This window comes from Panthera onca, chromosome C1, assembly GCF_046562875.1.
Source record: "Panthera onca isolate mPanOnc1 chromosome C1, mPanOnc1 haplotype 2, whole genome shotgun sequence".
Taxonomy (NCBI): Eukaryota; Metazoa; Chordata; class Mammalia; order Carnivora; family Felidae; genus Panthera; species Panthera onca.
Genome location: NC_138346.1, coordinates 197,315,017 through 197,333,582, shown reverse-complemented (window position 1 = coordinate 197,333,582; position 18,566 = coordinate 197,315,017). Strand labels below are relative to the sequence as shown.

Here is an 18,566-nt window from a genome sequence, read left to right as displayed (position 1 = left end):
GCTCTGTTGGTGAGGAGGCCTCATGAAATGTGGCCCTTGTTTGCTTCTCCCAGAGAGCCAGAGGACACGCCTCAACAGGGAAACCTGACTTGCTGTTGGAAAGGGAGCTGCCTACTTCCATTCTGAAAGACTTCCCAAAGTTGCCACATTACCTGAGGCTTTCTGCCAAATTCCTTTGGGAACAGGAAAAAGGGCGTCGTGGACCCACTGAGACTGATTTTTGTTTTACTGTCTTGAGTAAGGTGTCGGGTTTATCCAGGTATTGGGTTATCCTGGAGTAGAGATCATGTTGCCTGTGGAGAACCTCTTTGCTGTAGATGACTCCAGGTCTTTTCTGAGCTGTTTCTCGTCTGCCCACTCCAAATTGCCCTACAGCTGGAAAATGAACTAAACTGTTCAGGAGGTCCAAGCAGAGCAAAAAAGCAAGGACCACTGGGAGGTGGCATGACACTGGAAGCGAAGCAGTGTTTCTGGTGATCTTTACCATATACTCTACTCCTGCTCATCCCAAGATGCCAGCGGCATGTGGTTTATTAAACTGTTCTTGCTTTCCCCACAGGCCAAGACGACTGGAATGGGACCAGGCCGTCGCTGAAGGCCCCTCCAGCTAGGCCAGTGAAGGGAGCATACAGAGAGCACCCATATGGACGTTATTAAAAACACACATGAGGGGAAAATATCAGTTATGAGCAAAGTTGTTACTGATTTCTTGTATCTCCCAGGATTCCTGTTGCTTTACCCACAACAGACAAGTAATTGTCTAAGTGTTTTTCTTCGTGGTCCCCTTCTTCTCCCCACCTTACTCCATTCTTAACTCTGCATTCTGGCTTCTGTATGTAGTATTTTAAAATGAGTTAAAATAGATTTAGGAATATCGAATTAATTTTTTAAGTGTGTAGATGCTTTTTTTCTTTGTTGTTTAAATATAAACAGAAATGTACCTTTTATAATAAAAAAAAGAAGTTGAGTAAAAAAAAAAAAAAAAACACCACAAACCTGTTAGTTTCAAAAGTGACATTGCTTGCTTTAAAGGTTCTGAAGTTTAAGGCTTGTTAACTTTCTCTTAGTTTTGATTTGAGGCATCCCGTAAAGTTGTAGTTGCAGAATCCCAAACTAGGCTACATTTCAAAATTCAGGGCTGTTTAAGATTTAAAATCACAAACGTTAACGGCAGTAGGTGCCACCATGTAAAAGTGAGCTCAGACGTCTCTAAAAATGTTTCCTTTAAAAGCACATGGCGGTTGAATCTTAAGGTTAAATTTTAATATGAAAGATCCTCATGAATTAAATAGTTGATGCAATTTTTAACGTTAATTGATTTAAAACAACAGCAACAACAAAATTAGGTTTGTAAAACTGACTTTTTCATTATGTGGGTTTTGAAATCTAGCCCCAGACATACAGTGTTGAGAGATACTTAGCGGGGAGTACGATTTGAAGAGGTTGATTTGGGGAGAGGGGCTGGCCACCTGGATTGAATTTGATGCAGAGCTTTTTAGCCATGAAAAACCTTTCAATAGTAATACTAATAATTAAAATTTCAGTATTTAAAAAGACAAAGTGTTTTGTCCATCTGAGATTCTGCACTCCATGTAAAGCTCACTTGGACACTTAGAGCCACAAGCTGATGATTTTTTTTAAGTTGACAGTTGTCAATATTGAACTGTTCCCAAGGTAGTTAGTGAAGTATGTCTCAACACTAGCATGATATAAAAAGGGACACTGCAGCTGAATGAAAAAGGAATCAAAATCCACTTTGTACATAAGTTAAAGTCCTAATTGGATTTGTACCGTCCTCCCATTTTGTTCTTGGAAGATTAAATGCTACATGTGTAAGTCTGCCTAAATAGGTAGCTTAAACTTATGTCAAAATGTCTGCAGCAGTTTGTCAATAAAGTTTAGTCCTTTTTTAATCAAAGTAAATGTGATGAATTGTCATTTTTTTTTGGGTGGACAATAAAATAGTTTTCTCTTTCAAATAAACTTAAATTAATTCTAAAGTTAATGGGCTTGTTAAAAATTTGGAGACATTCTTAAAAGTGGTGGGGGGGATTTTATTTTAAGTTTACCAAAAAAAAGTTTATCGAGTTGTTAAGTTTTAGTTTAAAAATAACCAAAGCTTTTTCACCCCCTGGAAGTTGTTGACAGCAGTTTTATCCGTCCTATATCACAAGCTCTAATTTCTGGAGAGAAAAAACCCAACTGAGCCGAAACTTGGATTGGTTTCCACACATAGGCCTCAGTATTTAAAGTGCCAGCCACCCTCGCTTGCACCTTCTGTAGAGCCCCCAGGTGGCCCTAAGAGTGACACCAAATAACCTCTGTGAGCTTGGAAAGAGATAGCACCTGCCTTTAGATACGACAGTTCAGCAAACCCTGGGTGCCCTTAAGGGTTTCCCTTCCAGTCCCAGAAATGCTGTTGACAAATCAGCTGGGCTGGGGCAGGATCTGGCATGTTAGGCTGGCTCTGAACTCCCTCCTGAGAGACCAAGAGAGGAAATGATGGAATTGGTTGGCCCTGTTTCCACTCCTCTGTTAATTCTCGGGGTTCTCATGCCTTCCCTAAGGGAGCCACCTAAACTGCTCGGGGGTGAAAAATCCTCTTGTATGAAGTGCCAAGCTGCCTGCAGCAGTGCATGATGGACATTTTTTTTTTTCTTTTTAAAACACACCAACAAAAAAATGTATTTGTAGATTGTGATAAAGTGTAAATAACTGAATTTTCAACCATGGTTTGAAGTCAGCTTTCAGGGCATTATGTCTTGTTTTGATGAAAAGAGATCACTCTATACCCCCCTTTTTAAAGGAAAATTATCGCAAGAGAATCAGGATGTGTAAAGCTAACATGCATCGCAAAAAACCAAAGGTAACCTAAATGTCTGATTTTAATAGCACATATTTCTCTTTTACATAAACTGTGACAGCAACTTGCATAAACAATTCTTTAGCTGTTAATTTTAATGTTAAAACTTTGCAAAACTTGTTTAATAAAAATAGCTGTAAAAAGAAAAACCATATGCTGCCGCATAAATTAGCCATAACTCTTAATAATCCTGCCCATCACAAGTGAACTGTAATGTAACCTGGGCACAAAGTCTGACATCTTAAATGACACATTGTAAAATTTCAATGAATGTAGATTAGACCTGCTGCTCCCCAAAGTCAAGCTTTCTGCTCAGCTATTTAAAAATGTACAAGGATGAGCCCCTATAGGTCCCCATATTGATATTCACAATGAAATGTTACTTAAAATTTCTTTAAAGTTGCATGTTTCTCTCCTGTAATGTGTAAACTGCATGCAGGATCTCTATCTTTTATTTTGTATGTCTTTAAAACTTCCTCTTCAAAAGACTGACCTCTTACTTCTCCATTTTCAGGTGATTGAAAACTCCTGAGGCATTTCCTGGAGTAGAATGGGTAGTGAAGACCCATGTCAGGTAGGTTAAGGTGATTTCTGCTAAGGATGTGGGACTTTTATCCTAAGTATAAAATAGTTTTGCCAGGCGGTGGCCTGGAAGGTGATCAGTGGGCACACTTTTCTTGCCTGTCATCCGTACGTATCCTATTTACAACACAACTATGTTTAAATGTTGGTTTACGATCCATACTGAATTTACTTGTTATGATCGTAGTGTCAGCTTCTATTTATTAAATCCCACTCTATCCTGTCAATAACTTACGAGGTGGGGCACTGTTTCATTTGGAGTTCATTGGTTATAAGCAACAAAGTGACTAGATAATGTAAATAAAAGGGCACTTATTAGAAATGTGTTAGGGGCTCCAGATTTAGTGTGAAGGCTAGAAAATCTGGCATGGGAACCAGATTGCAGAGAACTGGGACAGCAGTGGTAGATCATTGGAATGTTCTTGAAGACAGGACTAGCTATTTAGGTGCTATTGCAAGAATGAATGAACTCTAGCTGTGTTTGTTTGCTTTCTCCCTTGAGATTCAAGTTCTAGGGAGGGAATGTCAGACTGTATTAGCTTGAGTCACATGTTCATTCTTTACCAGGATGTGGGAAGAAAAAACTAATTATGCAAAAGGAAGCCAGAATGTTATTAGGAAAAAGGAACGGGTACTGGGAAGCCAAAAAACAATTGTCCAGTAATATTTGTATATTACAGAAGTAACTGAGACTTAATGAGGTTAAGTACTTCCCAGAGTCATATAATTAGTATGGCTAGTAATCGAGCCCAAGTTTGTTGCCAGAACCTAACATCTTAACTCTCTATATTATACTGCTTTTAATCTAAGGAAAGAGGTATTTCTCACCCTGAGGTATCCCTCAGAAAGGATAGTGTGGCATAGTAGAAAGGGCATGAGACAATGACAAAGAGAGTTGAATCTCCAAGCTTTGTTAAGTGACCTGACACAAACCACTTATTTCCAAATCTAGGGAGGAAGATGGTGATAATGTACACCTTAGAGTGGTTGGCAAACTGAATGAGTTTTGGTATGTATAAGGCCAATCAATTTGGTGTCCTATATATAGTAAATATTGGTGTTCTGGAAGAAAGGTTAACCCCCTGATTTGGGTAGGCGAGGGCTCCGGCAACTGAGCAAGCCTTCCTGCGGATTGAAGCTGTCGAGGAGCTAGGTGGATGATTCATCCCTCTGCTCCCAAGAGAGTTGTTAAGGTTAAGAGGGCACTGAAGGGAAAGGACCAAACTAGTAGGCCAAAGGCATGTACAGCCTTTGACGGTGATATCTGCCTTCTTGGGAGATCACGTCTTCCTGACCTGCTTCTCCCAGGAGCCTCTGAGATCTGGAGACTCCAGAAGACCGTGTGTGTTGGTCATGGTTCTGGGCACCTAGGAAGTCCTAAGTCTGATATTGATTATATGAACGGCAAGGCAATTTTAGGGGAAAGTCCCTGAATACAGAGAATTAGTCTTGACTCTTCCCGGGGGTAGTCTTAAGAGCAGAATTGGGGGGATGCTTCTTTCTTCATTTGGCCTACAATTTGTGCCTGGAAAAACAGGTTTTTATTGTTGGCAGATCTGGATCTGCAGCAAGTGGTCTGCTTTTTCTGAGTTTGTAGCTTAGTCAGTTAGTCCCAGTGTTTTCTATAGCTTTCTGTCACTACCTGTGAATTTTTATTATTACAGTCCTGTAAGCTTTAGATAAGCCAGGCAGGATTGGGGACCTGTCCTGACTCTGCTTCATCATATGTCTCTGTTTTGACGAAAACAAAACCTTTAATCCCTCTCTGGGCCTCAATAAAGTTGATAATAGTAGTTAACATCACTGTGTGATAATATCCTAAGCAGTTAATAAGAATTATCTCATTTGGTCTTCTTTTTTTTTTTTTAACGTTTATTTATTTTTTTTTTTCAACGTTTTTTTTTTTTTTTTTTTTTTTTTTTTTTTTTTTAATTTATTTTTGGGACAGAGAGAGACAGAGCATGAACGGGGGAGGGGCAGAGAGAGAGGGAGACACAGAATCGGAAACAGGCTCCAGGCTCCGAGCCGTCAGCCCAGAGCCTGACGCGGGGCTCGAACTCACGGACCGCGAGATCGTGACCTGGCTGAAGTCGGACGCTTAACCGACTGCGCCACCCAGGCGCCCCACGTTTATTTATTTTTGAGACAGAGACAGAGCATGAATGAGGGAGGGTCAGAGAGAGGGAGACACAGAATCTGAAACAGGCTCCAGGCTCTGAGCCGTCAGCACAGAGCCCGACGCGGGGCTCGAACTCCCGGACCGCGAGATCATGACCTGAGCCGAAGTTGGCCGCTTAACCGACTGAGCCACCCAGGCGCCCCACATTTGGTCTTCTTTACCTTTCTCTCTTAACTGTTATAAAACTTGAGTAACATAAAATTTATCATTTTAACCGTTTTTTTTTTAAGTTTATTTCTTTATTTTGAGATAGGGGAAGAGTGCATGTGTGCGCACATGTGCAAGGGAGGGGCAGAGAGAGAGAGAGGAAGGGAGAAAATCCCAAGCAGGCACCACGCTGTATGCATGGAGCTGGACATGGTGCTTGATCCCACAAACTGTGAGATCATGACCTGAGCTGAAATCAAGAGTCAGTCGCTTAATTGAACCACCCAGGCGTCCCATTTTAACCATTTTGAAGTGTACAGTTTGGTGGTTTTTAGAATATCCACAATGCCGTGCAACCATCACCACTATTTGATTCCAGAAAATTTCCATTACCCCAAAAAGAAATCCCATACCTGTTAGCAGTCACTCCCAATTCCCCTCTCTCCCCAGCCCCTGGCAACCACTAACCTACTTTTTGTTTCTATGGATTTGCTTCTTCTGGATGTTTCACATAAATGGAATTACATAATATGTGCCTTTTGTGATAGGCTTCTTTCACTTTGCATAATGTTTTCAGGGATCATCCACGTATCATTACAGCATGTATCATTACTCTTTTTTTTTAATGTTTTTATTTATTTTTGAGACAGAGAGAGACAGAGCATGAGCACGGGAGGGGCAGAGAGAGAGGGAGACACAGAATCTGAAGCAGGCTCCAGGCTCTGAGCTGTCAGCACAGAGTCCGACGTGGGGCTCGAGCTCACAGACTGTGAGATCATGACCTGAGCTGAAGTCCGATGCTTAACCGACTGAGCCACCCAGGTGCCCCTGTATCATTACTTTGTACTAGTGATAGGAAGCATACTACTTCCAAAAGCAACCCGTTTCATTTAAGACCGCTGCAAGTATTAGAAGTGTTCCCTCACTTTGAATGAGTCACTCCGATAACTTATACTGGTTCTACCTTGGACACCTGAAGAAATAGCCTGTCAAGCACTTGAAGATCCTTTTCATTCGTGTTTCTTTTCCAGTTCCAGAAGGTTTTTTTGTTAGACTTCCTAGATCTGATTTTCAAGAACTAGTAATTTGGATTTTATGTGCTGGCAGTTGTTGGGTTTTTTCATTTTGTTTTTGTTTTTTTGTTTTAATGTTTATCTTTGAAAGAGAGAGAGAGAACGTGAGTAGGGGAGGGGCCGAGAAAGAGGAAGACACAGAAACCGAAGCAGGCTCCAGGCTCTGATCTGTCAGCACAGAGCCTGATGCGGGGCTCAAACTCACGAACATTGAGATCATGACCTGAGCTGAAGTCAGACACTTAACCGACTGAGCCACCCAGGCACCCCTATACTGGCAGTTAATGTTTACTCAGATCAGTATTAGCCCCTGTAAAACCTCTGCTGCAAGCCAAATGCTGCCCGTAAGCCTACCAGCTTACAGCCTCTGGTTAGCTTCTATTAATACAAATTAAAAGACATGTTAGGATTATTGAGATACCATATGGAGATGTGATCCCCTATTGAGAATCACATGGTTGTGATTCATCCATTTAAAGTGTACAATTCAGTGGTTTTTAATATATACAGGATTGTACAGTCATCACCACATTCAGTTTTAGAGCATGTTTATCACCCCCCAAAAAGAATTCCCATGCCTCTTAGCCATCTCCCCCATCCACTTGCCTTCCCAGCCCTAACCAACCACTCATGTACTTCCTACCTCTGTTGACTTGCCTGTTCTGGACATTTCGTGTAAATGGAATCATACAACATGGGATCTTTTTTGACTGGCTTCTTTCACTTAGCATAGTGTCTTCAAGCTCCATCCATGTCGTAACACGTATTAGTACTTTATTCCTTCTAATGTCAAATACTGTTTCAAAATTGGATGTATATTGCACTTGTTATTTATCCGTTCACCCACCGATGGACATCTAGGTTGTTTCTGTTTTTTGGCCATAGTGAAAAATTCTGTGGGGCTCCTGGGTGGCTCAGTCGGTTATGTGTCCGACTTTGGCTCACGTCATATCACAGTTCATGAGTTTGGGCCCCGCATTGGGCTTTGGCAGCATGTGGAGCATGCTTGGGATTCCTTCTCTCTCTTTGTCTCTGTCTCTCTCTTTCTTTCTCTCTGTCCCTACCCTGCTTGTGTACTCTCTTTCAACATAAATAAACTTTAGGGGCACCTGGGTGACGCAATAGGTTAAGCATCCACTTTAGCTCAGGTCATGATCTTCCATTCATGGGTTCGAGTCCCGCTTTGGGCTCTGTGCTGACAGCTCAGAGCCTAGAGCCTGCTTTGGATTCATTCATTCTCTCTCTCTCTCCGTCTGTCTCTCTCTCTCTCTCAAAAATAAGCATTTAAAAATAATAAATAAACAAACAAACTTCAAAAAAATACTGGGCACCTGTGTGGCTCTGTTGGTTGAGCATTGGACCAGCTCAGGTCATGATCTCATGGTTCATAAGTTCGAGCCCTGCATCAGGCTCACTGCTGTCAGCACTAAGCCCACTTCAAATCATGTGTCCTCTTCTCTCTCTGCCCCTCCCCAGCTCGTGCTCTCTCTTTCAAAACTAAGCATTTTTTTAAAAAAATACTGTTCTGGGCATTAATGTACAAGTTCTGATGTGGACATATGTTTTCAGTTTCTTGCACGTACACCTAGGAGAGGAATTGCTGGGTCAGACGGCAGCCCTTTGCTTAACTGTTGGAGGGACTGCCAGAGACTGCACCATGTTCCCACCAGCAATGTATGAAGTTTCAAATTTCTCCACCTACACTTGTTATTTTCTGCTCTGTTTATTGTAACTATCCTGCTCGCCGTAAATTGGTATCTCATTGTGGTTTTGATTTGTACCTTCCTTAATGACTAATGTTGTTGAGCATCTTTTCATGTGCTGATCCCCTATTTGTAGGTCTTTTGTGGAGAAATGTCTATTGAAATCTTCTATCAATTTTCACATGGGACTATCTTTTTATTATTAAATTGTAAGTTCTTTATATGGTCTGGTGCTAGACCCTTGTCAGATAGGTGATTTGCAAGTATTTTTCTCCCATTTCATGGGTTATCTTTTTATTTTCTTTGGTTGTTTTTGTTTTATTCTGTTTTAAGTAGGCTCCATGCCCAACGTGGGGCTTGAACTCACAACCCTGAGATCAAGAGTCTCATGCTCTACAAAATGAGCCAGCCACGCACCCTTCTCTTTACATTCTCTGAACCACAAAAGTACCATTTTGATGGAAGTCCGAATTATCTATTTTCTTTTGTTGCTTGTGCTTTTGCTGTCATAGATACCACTGTCTCATTCAAAGTTCCAAAGATTTATACCTATTTCCATCTAGTTTTATTTCATACGTTTAGGTCTGTCGCCCATTTTGCATTAACTTTTGCATATGGTGTGAGGTGGGAGTCTCATATTCATTCTTTTGCATGTGGATATCCAGTTGTCCCAGCATCATTTATTCAAAAGACTGTTTTTCCCCGTTGGATGATCTTGGCACCCTTGTCCATACTGGCACACCAATGGACCACAGCGATATAGATCTACTACCTTTTAAAATATGTATTACTAAAAGTTACTGATATAATTGGAGTAATTTCTGACAAATAGTAGCTACTCAATAAATAATAGCTGACTGGATTATTTTGGCATCACTAAAGGCTAATAGTCAGTCATGGGGCTAGGATTTGATCCCACATATGGATATCTCCAAACCCTGTCTTTACCCTGCGTTTATACTTCTGGCTGCTAAAGGGGAAAGGAGGCTAGCTATTCTAGCTGCCATGCTTGGCCATATGTAGTTCTTCCGAGGCTTAGAGGCTGTGCTCTGCGTGCCCTTTCTTCCACTATCAACATCCTTTGCTCCTGTCCCCATCTCTCTCCAGGGTTTCTATCAAACCTGCAGGGTGTTCATGGCAATGACTGTTGCTGCTAAAGGAACACTCTCACCCTTTCTTACCTAGGGATACTACAGTTATTCAAGTAGCCTTAGGGTTTGTCCCTTCTTGCTTTCTCTCCCACCCCCTTCCACCCTGTGTCCCAAGCCAAGAATGAAGGTAAGGATGCCTCAGCAGCTGCTAGGGCTCTCTGGCTGCTAAACATGAAACAGACTCAGACTGTGTTTTGTTTTAGGAACAGCAGCCTCAGAGTCAAGACCCAAAAGCCTCTTGCCTGCACATACACAGAGTTGCACTGTACCATGTGAATAGGGGAGTAGGGGTGGTGTGGTAGTAGATGTTTACACTGAGGTTTTTGAAACTTAAATACTCCCTGCCTGGTCTCAAACCCCAAAGCTCTATGTCCCTCAAGGCTCACGGGCTCCGTCTTTCTATGTTCTTGTGCCTTGTGAGAGCCTGTACAGGCTGCTATGTGCTGGCAGTGTTACTGTTAAGTAGTCATTTAAATTTTTCCTTGGTCTGGGGCACCTGGGTGGCCCAAGGGTCCGACCTTGGCTCAGGTTATGATCTTGCAGTTTGTGGGTTCGAACCCCACGTTGGACTCTGCTGACAGCTTGGAGCCTGGAACCTGCTTCAGATTCTGTGTCTGCCTCGCTCTCTGCCCCTCCCCCACTCATGCTCTCTTTCTCAAAAATAAACATTAAATTTTTCCTTGGTCTGTTTCCATGCAGTGATCTTGACCCCACTTGGTAAGGGAAGGAGAAAGTGACATAGGGAAAATAAGCAGCTCTTCCTGGCTAAGGGAGGAGCTCTTAATTCTAATTTGAATGCCTCCTGTGTGTCCCTATTTGGTAAATGAGGCAGCTGATACTAGGAGAGGTGAAGTAATTTACCATCATTGCGTAGCAAGTTGTGGGGTGTGCCTCTCAGGATTTTTATATACTGAAGTCAATTCTCTATGCTGAGAGCACACTGCTTCTGTAAGATGACACCATATTTCATTGATACTGAGGCCATTTTTTATAAGCTGTATCAAGTACTGCAAAGAAAGAAAAAATACTGCCAATTAAACCAACACAGTAGTTTGTTTTCATATCAAGTGTAAGATGCATCCTGATTTCAGCTGTTAAAATCCGAAAAGAAAATGTATCTTAACTATTGCATTTTGTCAGTTCTAACATTTATTCTTTGCTATGTGTATGTATTACCTTATCTACCTATAAAGTAGCTATTATTGTCCCATTTTTACACAATGGTGAAACTGAGGCCCAGAAAAATTAGGTAACTTGTCCAAGGTCATGCAGCTGTTAAGTAGCAGAACTGGAATTCAAGCTCAAGCCGTCTGATTTCAGAGTCCGTGATCAGTTTCAACTACTAGATTGTGCTGGAATTTTAAAAAGAGTTTTACTTGTCAGCTAGAACCATCTCGGCCTATACAGTATTCTCTACTCTGGAAGGAGGCTGCTTCTGCAGGTATATTATTGCTGCTGCAGTGAACATTGCTGAGTCCACGTAGGTCCTTATTCTGGCTGTTACAGGTCACCGGTCTCCATCAGTTTATGGTGTCTACCTTTCAGAAGCTCAGTCTAATGGAAGAGAATAAGTCTTCAGTAGTCACGTAGTGTGTGGTTGTGCTCTGTTGCTGAACTGAATATCAAGGAGGCTGGGGGAGCTGTCCGAGGAGTCTTAGGGAGCATCGGAGAAGGGGAGTGACATTTAAGTCAAGTCTTAAAGGATAACCAAGAATTTGCCAGGCAGACAGATTCACCTAGCACCTTATTATGGCTTTAAACAGACTAATGTCAGTGCCTGCTGCCTCGAGAGGTAGTTTCACTAGCTTTGGAGCCTTAGGTGAGCTAGCCTCCCTGAGTCTCACTTTCATCATCTGCAAAATGAGAGGTTATCGTTTATCGAATAACATTGTTGTAAAGATTGAGTGAATGCCTGCAGAACGGTCATCGTGCCCTGTAGCAAGCACTCAGTAAATGTTAACTATAAATAGAGGCTGCGCGAGTAGGTTGCTGCCCATTTTGAAAAGCTAAATGTTAGGCAAAGAATTTGGTCTTCATCCTAAAGGTTAGGGAGCTGTTAAAGGCCTTGAGCATGAAAGTGACTTGAACACACCTGTGTTTGCAGTTGAGCCCAAGGTAGGTAAGAAAGGAAAGCAGAAGGGCAGAGTTTGGTAAAGTGGCACCATTTCTTTGCCAGAGAGTGAAGGGATGTTGTCCCCTCACCTTGCCTGCCTTCTGCTCTCCTCCTACCAGAAGCCTTTTGGTTCTTTACCTTTTTCAGAAAGAATAATCCTGTCTCCTCTCAGACGTTTGGGCTATTTGAGGGTGGGATGTTAGGCCTTTGCCACATGTCATGGGAGGCTTCCCACATCCTGTCCCTTTAACCCACCCTGTGAATTGGAGACGAGAACTCAGTCCCTCTGATAGAAACTTCACTCTTAAGGAATGTTGCTTCCTCACTCTGGGACCTGAATGCGTGAAGTCTCTGCCTCCATTTTAAGCTCTTAATTCTAGGCTAACTCCACTGGAATTATCATATGCAGCGACCCACTTAATTCTCACAGACAACCCTGTGAAGCAGGGATTAGGCTGGGAAACTGATGAGTCCGGGCTAGGATGACCAAAGGGCCCAAGAGCTGGAGTTCAGACCCATGTCTCTGCTCTTACTTAACTGCCTCCTGGTCTCTTCTCTGTACCTACAGTGGCCACCAGAAGATCTGCTTACACTGAAAGTAGTTCCCAGCTTTGGTGCACAGGATGGATACCCCGTGCTGTGTTTCCAGATTCGTGAAATTAAAAGAATTGAATATTTCTAAGCCTTCCCTTTCTCTCTCCACAACCTTCATGTACCTCTTGCTCTCTGGATTAATAGTCATTGCATGTTTAAAGCTAGCAAGCATCTGATGAATATTTAATAGCCTGAGCAGACAGGCTGGATACAGCTGTCTGAGACAGCAGCTGTTGGGGGGAAGGGGAGGAAGTGCACTGCCCTGCCTAACTACTTGTTCTTTTGTTCCCTGGGCTAGCTCTCGTAGGCTCCTTAGGAACAAAGGCCTATCTATGGTGGGCACTGCACCCTAGTCCTGTTGTGACCTGATTGCTCCCTGAGCTTCCAAGGAGGCTGCATTCAGGCGGCAGACCAAACCTTGTGGGGACTGGGGAGGTGGGGGGGTGGGTAGTGAGCAGATAAGTTCACTGACCTCTAAAAGCAATTTTCTGACCCCTGGGCTGAAAGTCGTCTCCTCTGTAACCTGTGCTGGCACGAGGGCGGAGGCCATGTTCTCATCCAGTGTTCCGCCAGCTGCAGCTCTCCATTCTGAGAGGAGGGAGACTGTCTCTGGAAGGGACTTGGATTTCATAACCATGCTGCTGAGGGTCAGCTCCTTGACATTCCCTGACCGCACATAGCAGCTTCTCAGCAGTGGGTATACTGCTGTGGTGAGAGTCTTTGGCTGCTGTCTCAGGCAGGAGATGGGCAGCTAGGAACTTCTCAGACAGGGACACAAGCTATCCCAGTGCTTCTCCCCACCTACCCCCAGGGAGCTTGTTGCTACAAGGAGGCCTCGTCATTTCCAGGGCAAACTTGGGGAGGATATGGAGACTCCTGAAAAAAGCCAGCTCATTTGAGACGTGTCCAGGCAGAGTCTGAGACACAGCCAGGCCATCAGCCCGGATCAATCACCTAAGTAGAACACGTTGCTAAGAAATTGGGACATCCTCCTGTTCTCAATACTGCATTAAGAAGCCTGTATGAGCTGTTGTTCCCTTGTTAACCTCTGGAGCCCACTTAGCACCTCAGTCTCTTCTCTCCAGACACTGTGGTGTGAGAACTTGAGATAGAAGAGTTTGGGTTTCAGATACAACTAATTCCTCTCAGGCTTTTGGCTCCTGCAGCCTTCATGCTTCCCATTCATGGCCAAGCTTTAGGTACAGAATGGATGCTCTCCGTTTCTTAGGCTCTCTGGGGTTGGAGTTCAGAAAAAAAGTTCTGCATCTGCCTTTGAGAAAGAGAAATACCTTGTGCTCTGATAGGATTCTTCATAAGCTTCTTTCCAGAGGTCAGTATAAATGGCCACCCCTTTCATTCATTTTATTAAAGGCATTAGCTGGGGTGCCTGGGTGGCTCAGTTGGTTGAACCTCCGTCCAACTCTTGATAATCGATTCAGGTCATGATGTGGGGTCATGAGATCAAACCGTGTGTCGGGATCCTCTCTCTCTCTCTCCCTCTGCCCCTCTCCTGCCTTGTGTGCACTCACTCTCACTCTCTCTCAAATAAAAATAAAATAAGTGCATTGGCTGATATATATTATTAGAACACCTACTATGTGCTAGACACTGGAGATTCAGTGGCAAGTAAATAGGATAAAATGGTTCCCTGCCTTCACGGAGCTTATATTTCTCAAATATGTCTTGAGTGTCCTCAAGACAGACACTAAACAAATATTAACCTCCTAAATAACATACATCATCTCAGTTTTGACAAGGGCTATGAAAGGAAAGAACAAGGTGCTGTAAGGACAGACAACAGGCGCACTAGCCTAGCTTGGGGGTTCTCTTTAAAGAAACGATGTTTAAGCTGACATCTAAAGGAAGGGTTAGCTAAGCAGACGGTTTGGGTTTGCGAGATGGTTTGGGGAAAGGATACACAGCACAGTCTACCCAGAGGGCAGTTTTGAGGCGAGGTAGGAACCTGGACCTTATTCTGAGGCCATCACTGAAGACCACTGAATCCAGGAGTGAGGTGTGGGGAGCAACATGATTAAATTTAAACATCACTTGCTGGGGCGCCTGGGTGGCTCAGTCGGTTAAGTATCTGACTTTGGCTCAGGTCATGACCTCACGGTTCATGGGTTTGAGCCCCGTGTCGGGCTCTGTGCTGACAGCTCAGAGCCTAGAGCCTGTTGTGGATTCTGTCTCTCCCTCTGTGCCCCTGTTCTGCTCGCACTCTGTCTCTATCTCTCAAAAATAATAAATAAACATTAAAAAAAAAAAAAAAACTTGCTCCTAAGTGGAAAGTGGATTATGGATTTTGAGGACCTGTTAGGAAACCTTATTTTAGTCCAGACAAGAAATGAGGAAGACCTATAATAGGGTGATAACTGAAAATGTAGAGAAGCGAATGGATCCAAGGACTTTCCAGAGCTACAATAAACATAGTTTGGTGCCTGATCAGATGTGGGAGAAGAGGACGTGATTAAGGAGGGTTCCTACTTGCTGGCTGGAACGACCAACAGAGCGGGGGGTGCCATTTTTTTTAAAAGAACAGCAGCGCTGCTAACAGGCTTTGGCATGAGAGCAGGGCCCTGCCCTGTGGCCCAGGCTTAGGATGTGTCTCTCCTGCAGATAACTCTGGGTATTTGAGGCTGAGAGGCCAGAAGAGATGGACCCCTGAGCTTAGGACCGAGGTGCTAACAATAGCTGTAAGAAGATGCCTGTTTTCCTCATTCTCTTTCCTCCAAAGTCTTTAAAGAAAGCTCTTTATCATTTTCACATCTCTGGGAAAGCAAAACCCATTTTCCCCTCTGTATAGCTGGAGGCCCCAAAGCTTGTATAGCTAAAGGCCTAGTGGTTTCAAAGCTTGTATAGCTAAAGGCCCTAGTGGTTTAGTTGATTCTGCCCTGAATCGCTCAGCTCAGGCATAGCCAAGGATGGGAGGTACATGAAGTGGGGCTCCATTTTTCATTGCCTGACTAACAGCAAAAAGACAGTTCTTAGAAGCTGTGGGCTCCTACTGCCTACCCATCTGTGCACCTAGAAACCTGTACTGAATGAAGTAACTAGAGTTGCGCTGTGGGATGAGGAGATTGTAAGGGAGGCAGCCTGGCCGAATGGGAGGCCAAGAAGCCCCCTGATAGGGTAGCTTCATGTCTCTTAATTTTCTACTTGTGTCTTTGCAGCGATCAGAGGACTCCGGAAACCAAGAGAGCTGCCTGCTGTGTCATGGCTGGCCTGAGGGCATTTGCTGAGCACAGAGAAACCCAGGAGAGATCACCAGTCTTTTCCCACTCCACCTCTTGATCTGTCTGATTTGCCCACAGAAAGCCAGCCAGGATCCCCTAAGAGAGTCTATAGGCCCAGAATGGAGTCCTCAGGGCTGCAGGGAACTGTGATGCTAACAAACCTGCTTAGGACTTTAAAGAGCTGAAGGGCACTAACAGTATCCCAAGCACAGCTTCCTAGATCTGAATAAACTGGTCACTCCCACTGTGTCCGTTCCCAGATTGCCTGCTTCCCCCTTAGCCTCCAGCAAAACTGGATGGAACCACCTCCTGTTTCCCGCCATACCACACCTGCGCTATGGGTGCCAGCCTGGGAGCCCTCTGGAGGTGCCCAAGGCTGGTTGTCACCTCTGTTACAGTCTGAGGAAAGCCAAGTGAGAAGGTTCATTTACTTTGAGCAAGTTATTTAACTTCTGGGCCTGTTTTTCTCTTCATTGCTGATTACTAACCTTGTCCAAAAGGCTCTTAGAAGGCAGGGCTTTTCCTACTTCACTTCTGTACTGTCTAGCCCTTCCCCGACACGTCTCTGGCACCGAGGAGCTCAATAAAGTTTGGTCAAGTGAAGAATGGTCCCACTCTGGTAGCTTCTGTCAGCTCTGGGAGAGAGCCAAGGCACCTTGTCTAGCTCCCGCTCTTCCTCCAGCTATATTGAGCTAGCTCTTTGGCCTAACACTTGCTCTTGAAGGATTAGAAAGTCAGCCTTTGATAGCCTTCTAGTTTCCAGTGGCCTGTGTCTAGGCCGATTTTATCCTGAGCTACCTCAGAAGTTAGGGACCTCTAATACTACATCCTTCCTTTAATAAAATAACTCTTATGGTCATTTATCCTAACAAAGGAACTAGGAAGAGGGCTGGGTTTGGAAAGAGAGGCTGTCTGCGTTTTAATTGCCTAGGACATTCTAATGAGCTTGGATTCGTTCTTAGCAGGAAACAGACATTGAAATCAGTTGATTTACTTTGGGCAACTTATTAAACCTCTGAGCCCAGTTTTCTCTTCATTATTGATTACTATAAATAAGAGCTAATAATTTATTAAGTGCTTAGACTGTACCAGGCACCTTGTCAAGTATTTATATGCACAATTTCACTTAATCCTCCGATCCATTATACTCATTTTACAGATGAGGAAACAGAAGCTCACGGATAAATAACTTGTGTAAGGCTAAGAAAAAGGAGCTGTCAGACTTCATAGTCCCTGCTTTTCACCTGTTTGTACCTCTTAACCACCACAAGTACCTTGAAACAGTAAAGTATTGTGTTTGTGTGAGATATTTGTATAGGGCGGCCAACCTTATCCAGGTTTACCTAAGACTGAGAAGGTTCCTGGGATATTAGACTTTTAGTGCCCAAACAAGGAAAGTCCCAGGCAAACCAAGATGAGTTTGTCAACTTAGGTTTGCATTGAGACACCGTCCAGAGCTGGCCACTGAGGCTGCATTTTCCTTGGCTTCTGGGTCTCTTAGGCGTCACCTTGTGGCTAGAGTTCCTTTACCTAGCATTTGAGGACTTGTTTCAGTTCAGCAGGCAGAGGAGGAGTTTGGGGCAGGGAGTTAGGGATTCACTTGGCATCTGAATGATAAATGGAGGCACAGAGCCTGGGTCACTATCTGAAAAGCCAGCACCAGGTTCCTAGGAAGCCACGCCCTCAACCCCCCCCCCCCCCCCAAAACACAGGATGTCTACCTGGGAGCTGTGGAATTACAGTAAAGCTCACAAGAGCTAAAGCCAAATCCTACATTCAAATCCTAGCTCATCACTTGCAGTATATTTTTCTGGGCCTGTTTACTCCTAAAAGGATAGTAATCCCTGTCCACTGAGTGGGCTCTGAGAAGCAAACGGAATGTGTGTGAAATACCTAACATGAGGGTCTATACATAATACTGCTCAACACTTAAGTTTCCTTCCTCCTCTTTCCCGGCTTGTGATTCTTACCAGAGTCCTGTCACCTGTCACGTCTGTCACATACAGCCTCCTCCCATTACCACTTACAGCCCTAGGGATCTTCCTTTGAGAGCCCTGACCTAGTGGCCTTGGCCCACCCACCCAGCTGCCCTTCATGTCAGTCACTTGCCCTGCAAGCAGAGAAGGGATGACATCAGCCTTCCTCCCTCCCCCCAGATGAAGCCTCTGAACTGTTTTGAGCCATAAATATTTTAGCTGGGCCTTTCTCTGGCTGTTGCCAGGGTGATGGGCTCTCAGGGGACTGGGGTGGGAGTGTGGAGGCAGGGCTGGCAGCCTGGGGCCTCAAAGCGGAGCTGGCCCTGGAGGGGCGGGTATGAAGTCTGGCCAAGAGCCAGTGCTTGCTACAGCAGTTCTGAAGGCTATGGCTCTGTCTGCCTGCCTTCCCTTTCCTGGTCCCCTCCAAGCTGCTCCTACTGCTTCCAGGCCCAGCTCTGCCCTTGAGAGCTACGTGATCTTGAGTAAATTGCTAAGTGTCTCTGGGCCTTCGTTTTAACATCCGTAACAGAAAAGTCCTTGCTTAACTCTCTGCAGCTTAAGTGGAGAAGACAAAGAAAAGGAGGTTTTATGAAAATCCTATGAAATATGAGGTTAGTTGTGATTGGAGAAGCTAGGCCTCTCTTGATAGACCTTAACAGCTGGAGTCCCAGAGCAGTGTGGATGCCACTCTGAAGATTGTTAGGGCAGGGGCGCCTGGGGGGCTCAGTCGGTTGAGCATCTGACTTCGGCTCAGGTCATGATCTCCGGTTCGTGAGTTCAAGCCCCGCGTCCAGCTCTGTGCTGACAGCTTGAAGCCTGGAGCCTGCTTTGGATTCTGTGTCTCCCTCTCTCCCTGCCCCTAACCCACTCGCATTCTGTCTCTGTCTCTGTCAAAAAGAAATAAACATTAAAGGCTGTCAGGGCACTGCCTCTCCTCCGCTTCCTCTCACTG

At 44.2% G+C, this 18,566-nt stretch overlaps 1 protein-coding gene across 2 annotated transcripts in view; it reads left to right on the top strand.

Moving 5' to 3' along the window:
* Positions 1 to 15,885, top strand: part of KHDRBS1 (KH RNA binding domain containing, signal transduction associated 1) — a 39,000-nt gene extending 23,115 nt beyond the window's left edge. Inside the window, exons 9-11 of one of the 2 annotated variants that reach the window (XR_013557662.2) lie at positions 560 to 752; positions 3,378 to 3,437; positions 15,576 to 15,885. Coding sequence is in view for 1 of the 2 variants with exons in the window: in XM_078452125.2 (XP_078308251.1) it covers positions 560 to 657 (98 nt within the window). In the remaining variant the exon portion in view is untranslated. Of the gene's footprint in view, positions 1 to 559; positions 1,924 to 3,377; positions 3,438 to 15,575 lie in introns of those variants that run through there. The other variant, XM_078452125.2, reaches the window with a different exon arrangement.
* The last annotated feature ends 2,681 nt before the right edge of the window (positions 15,886 to 18,566 follow it).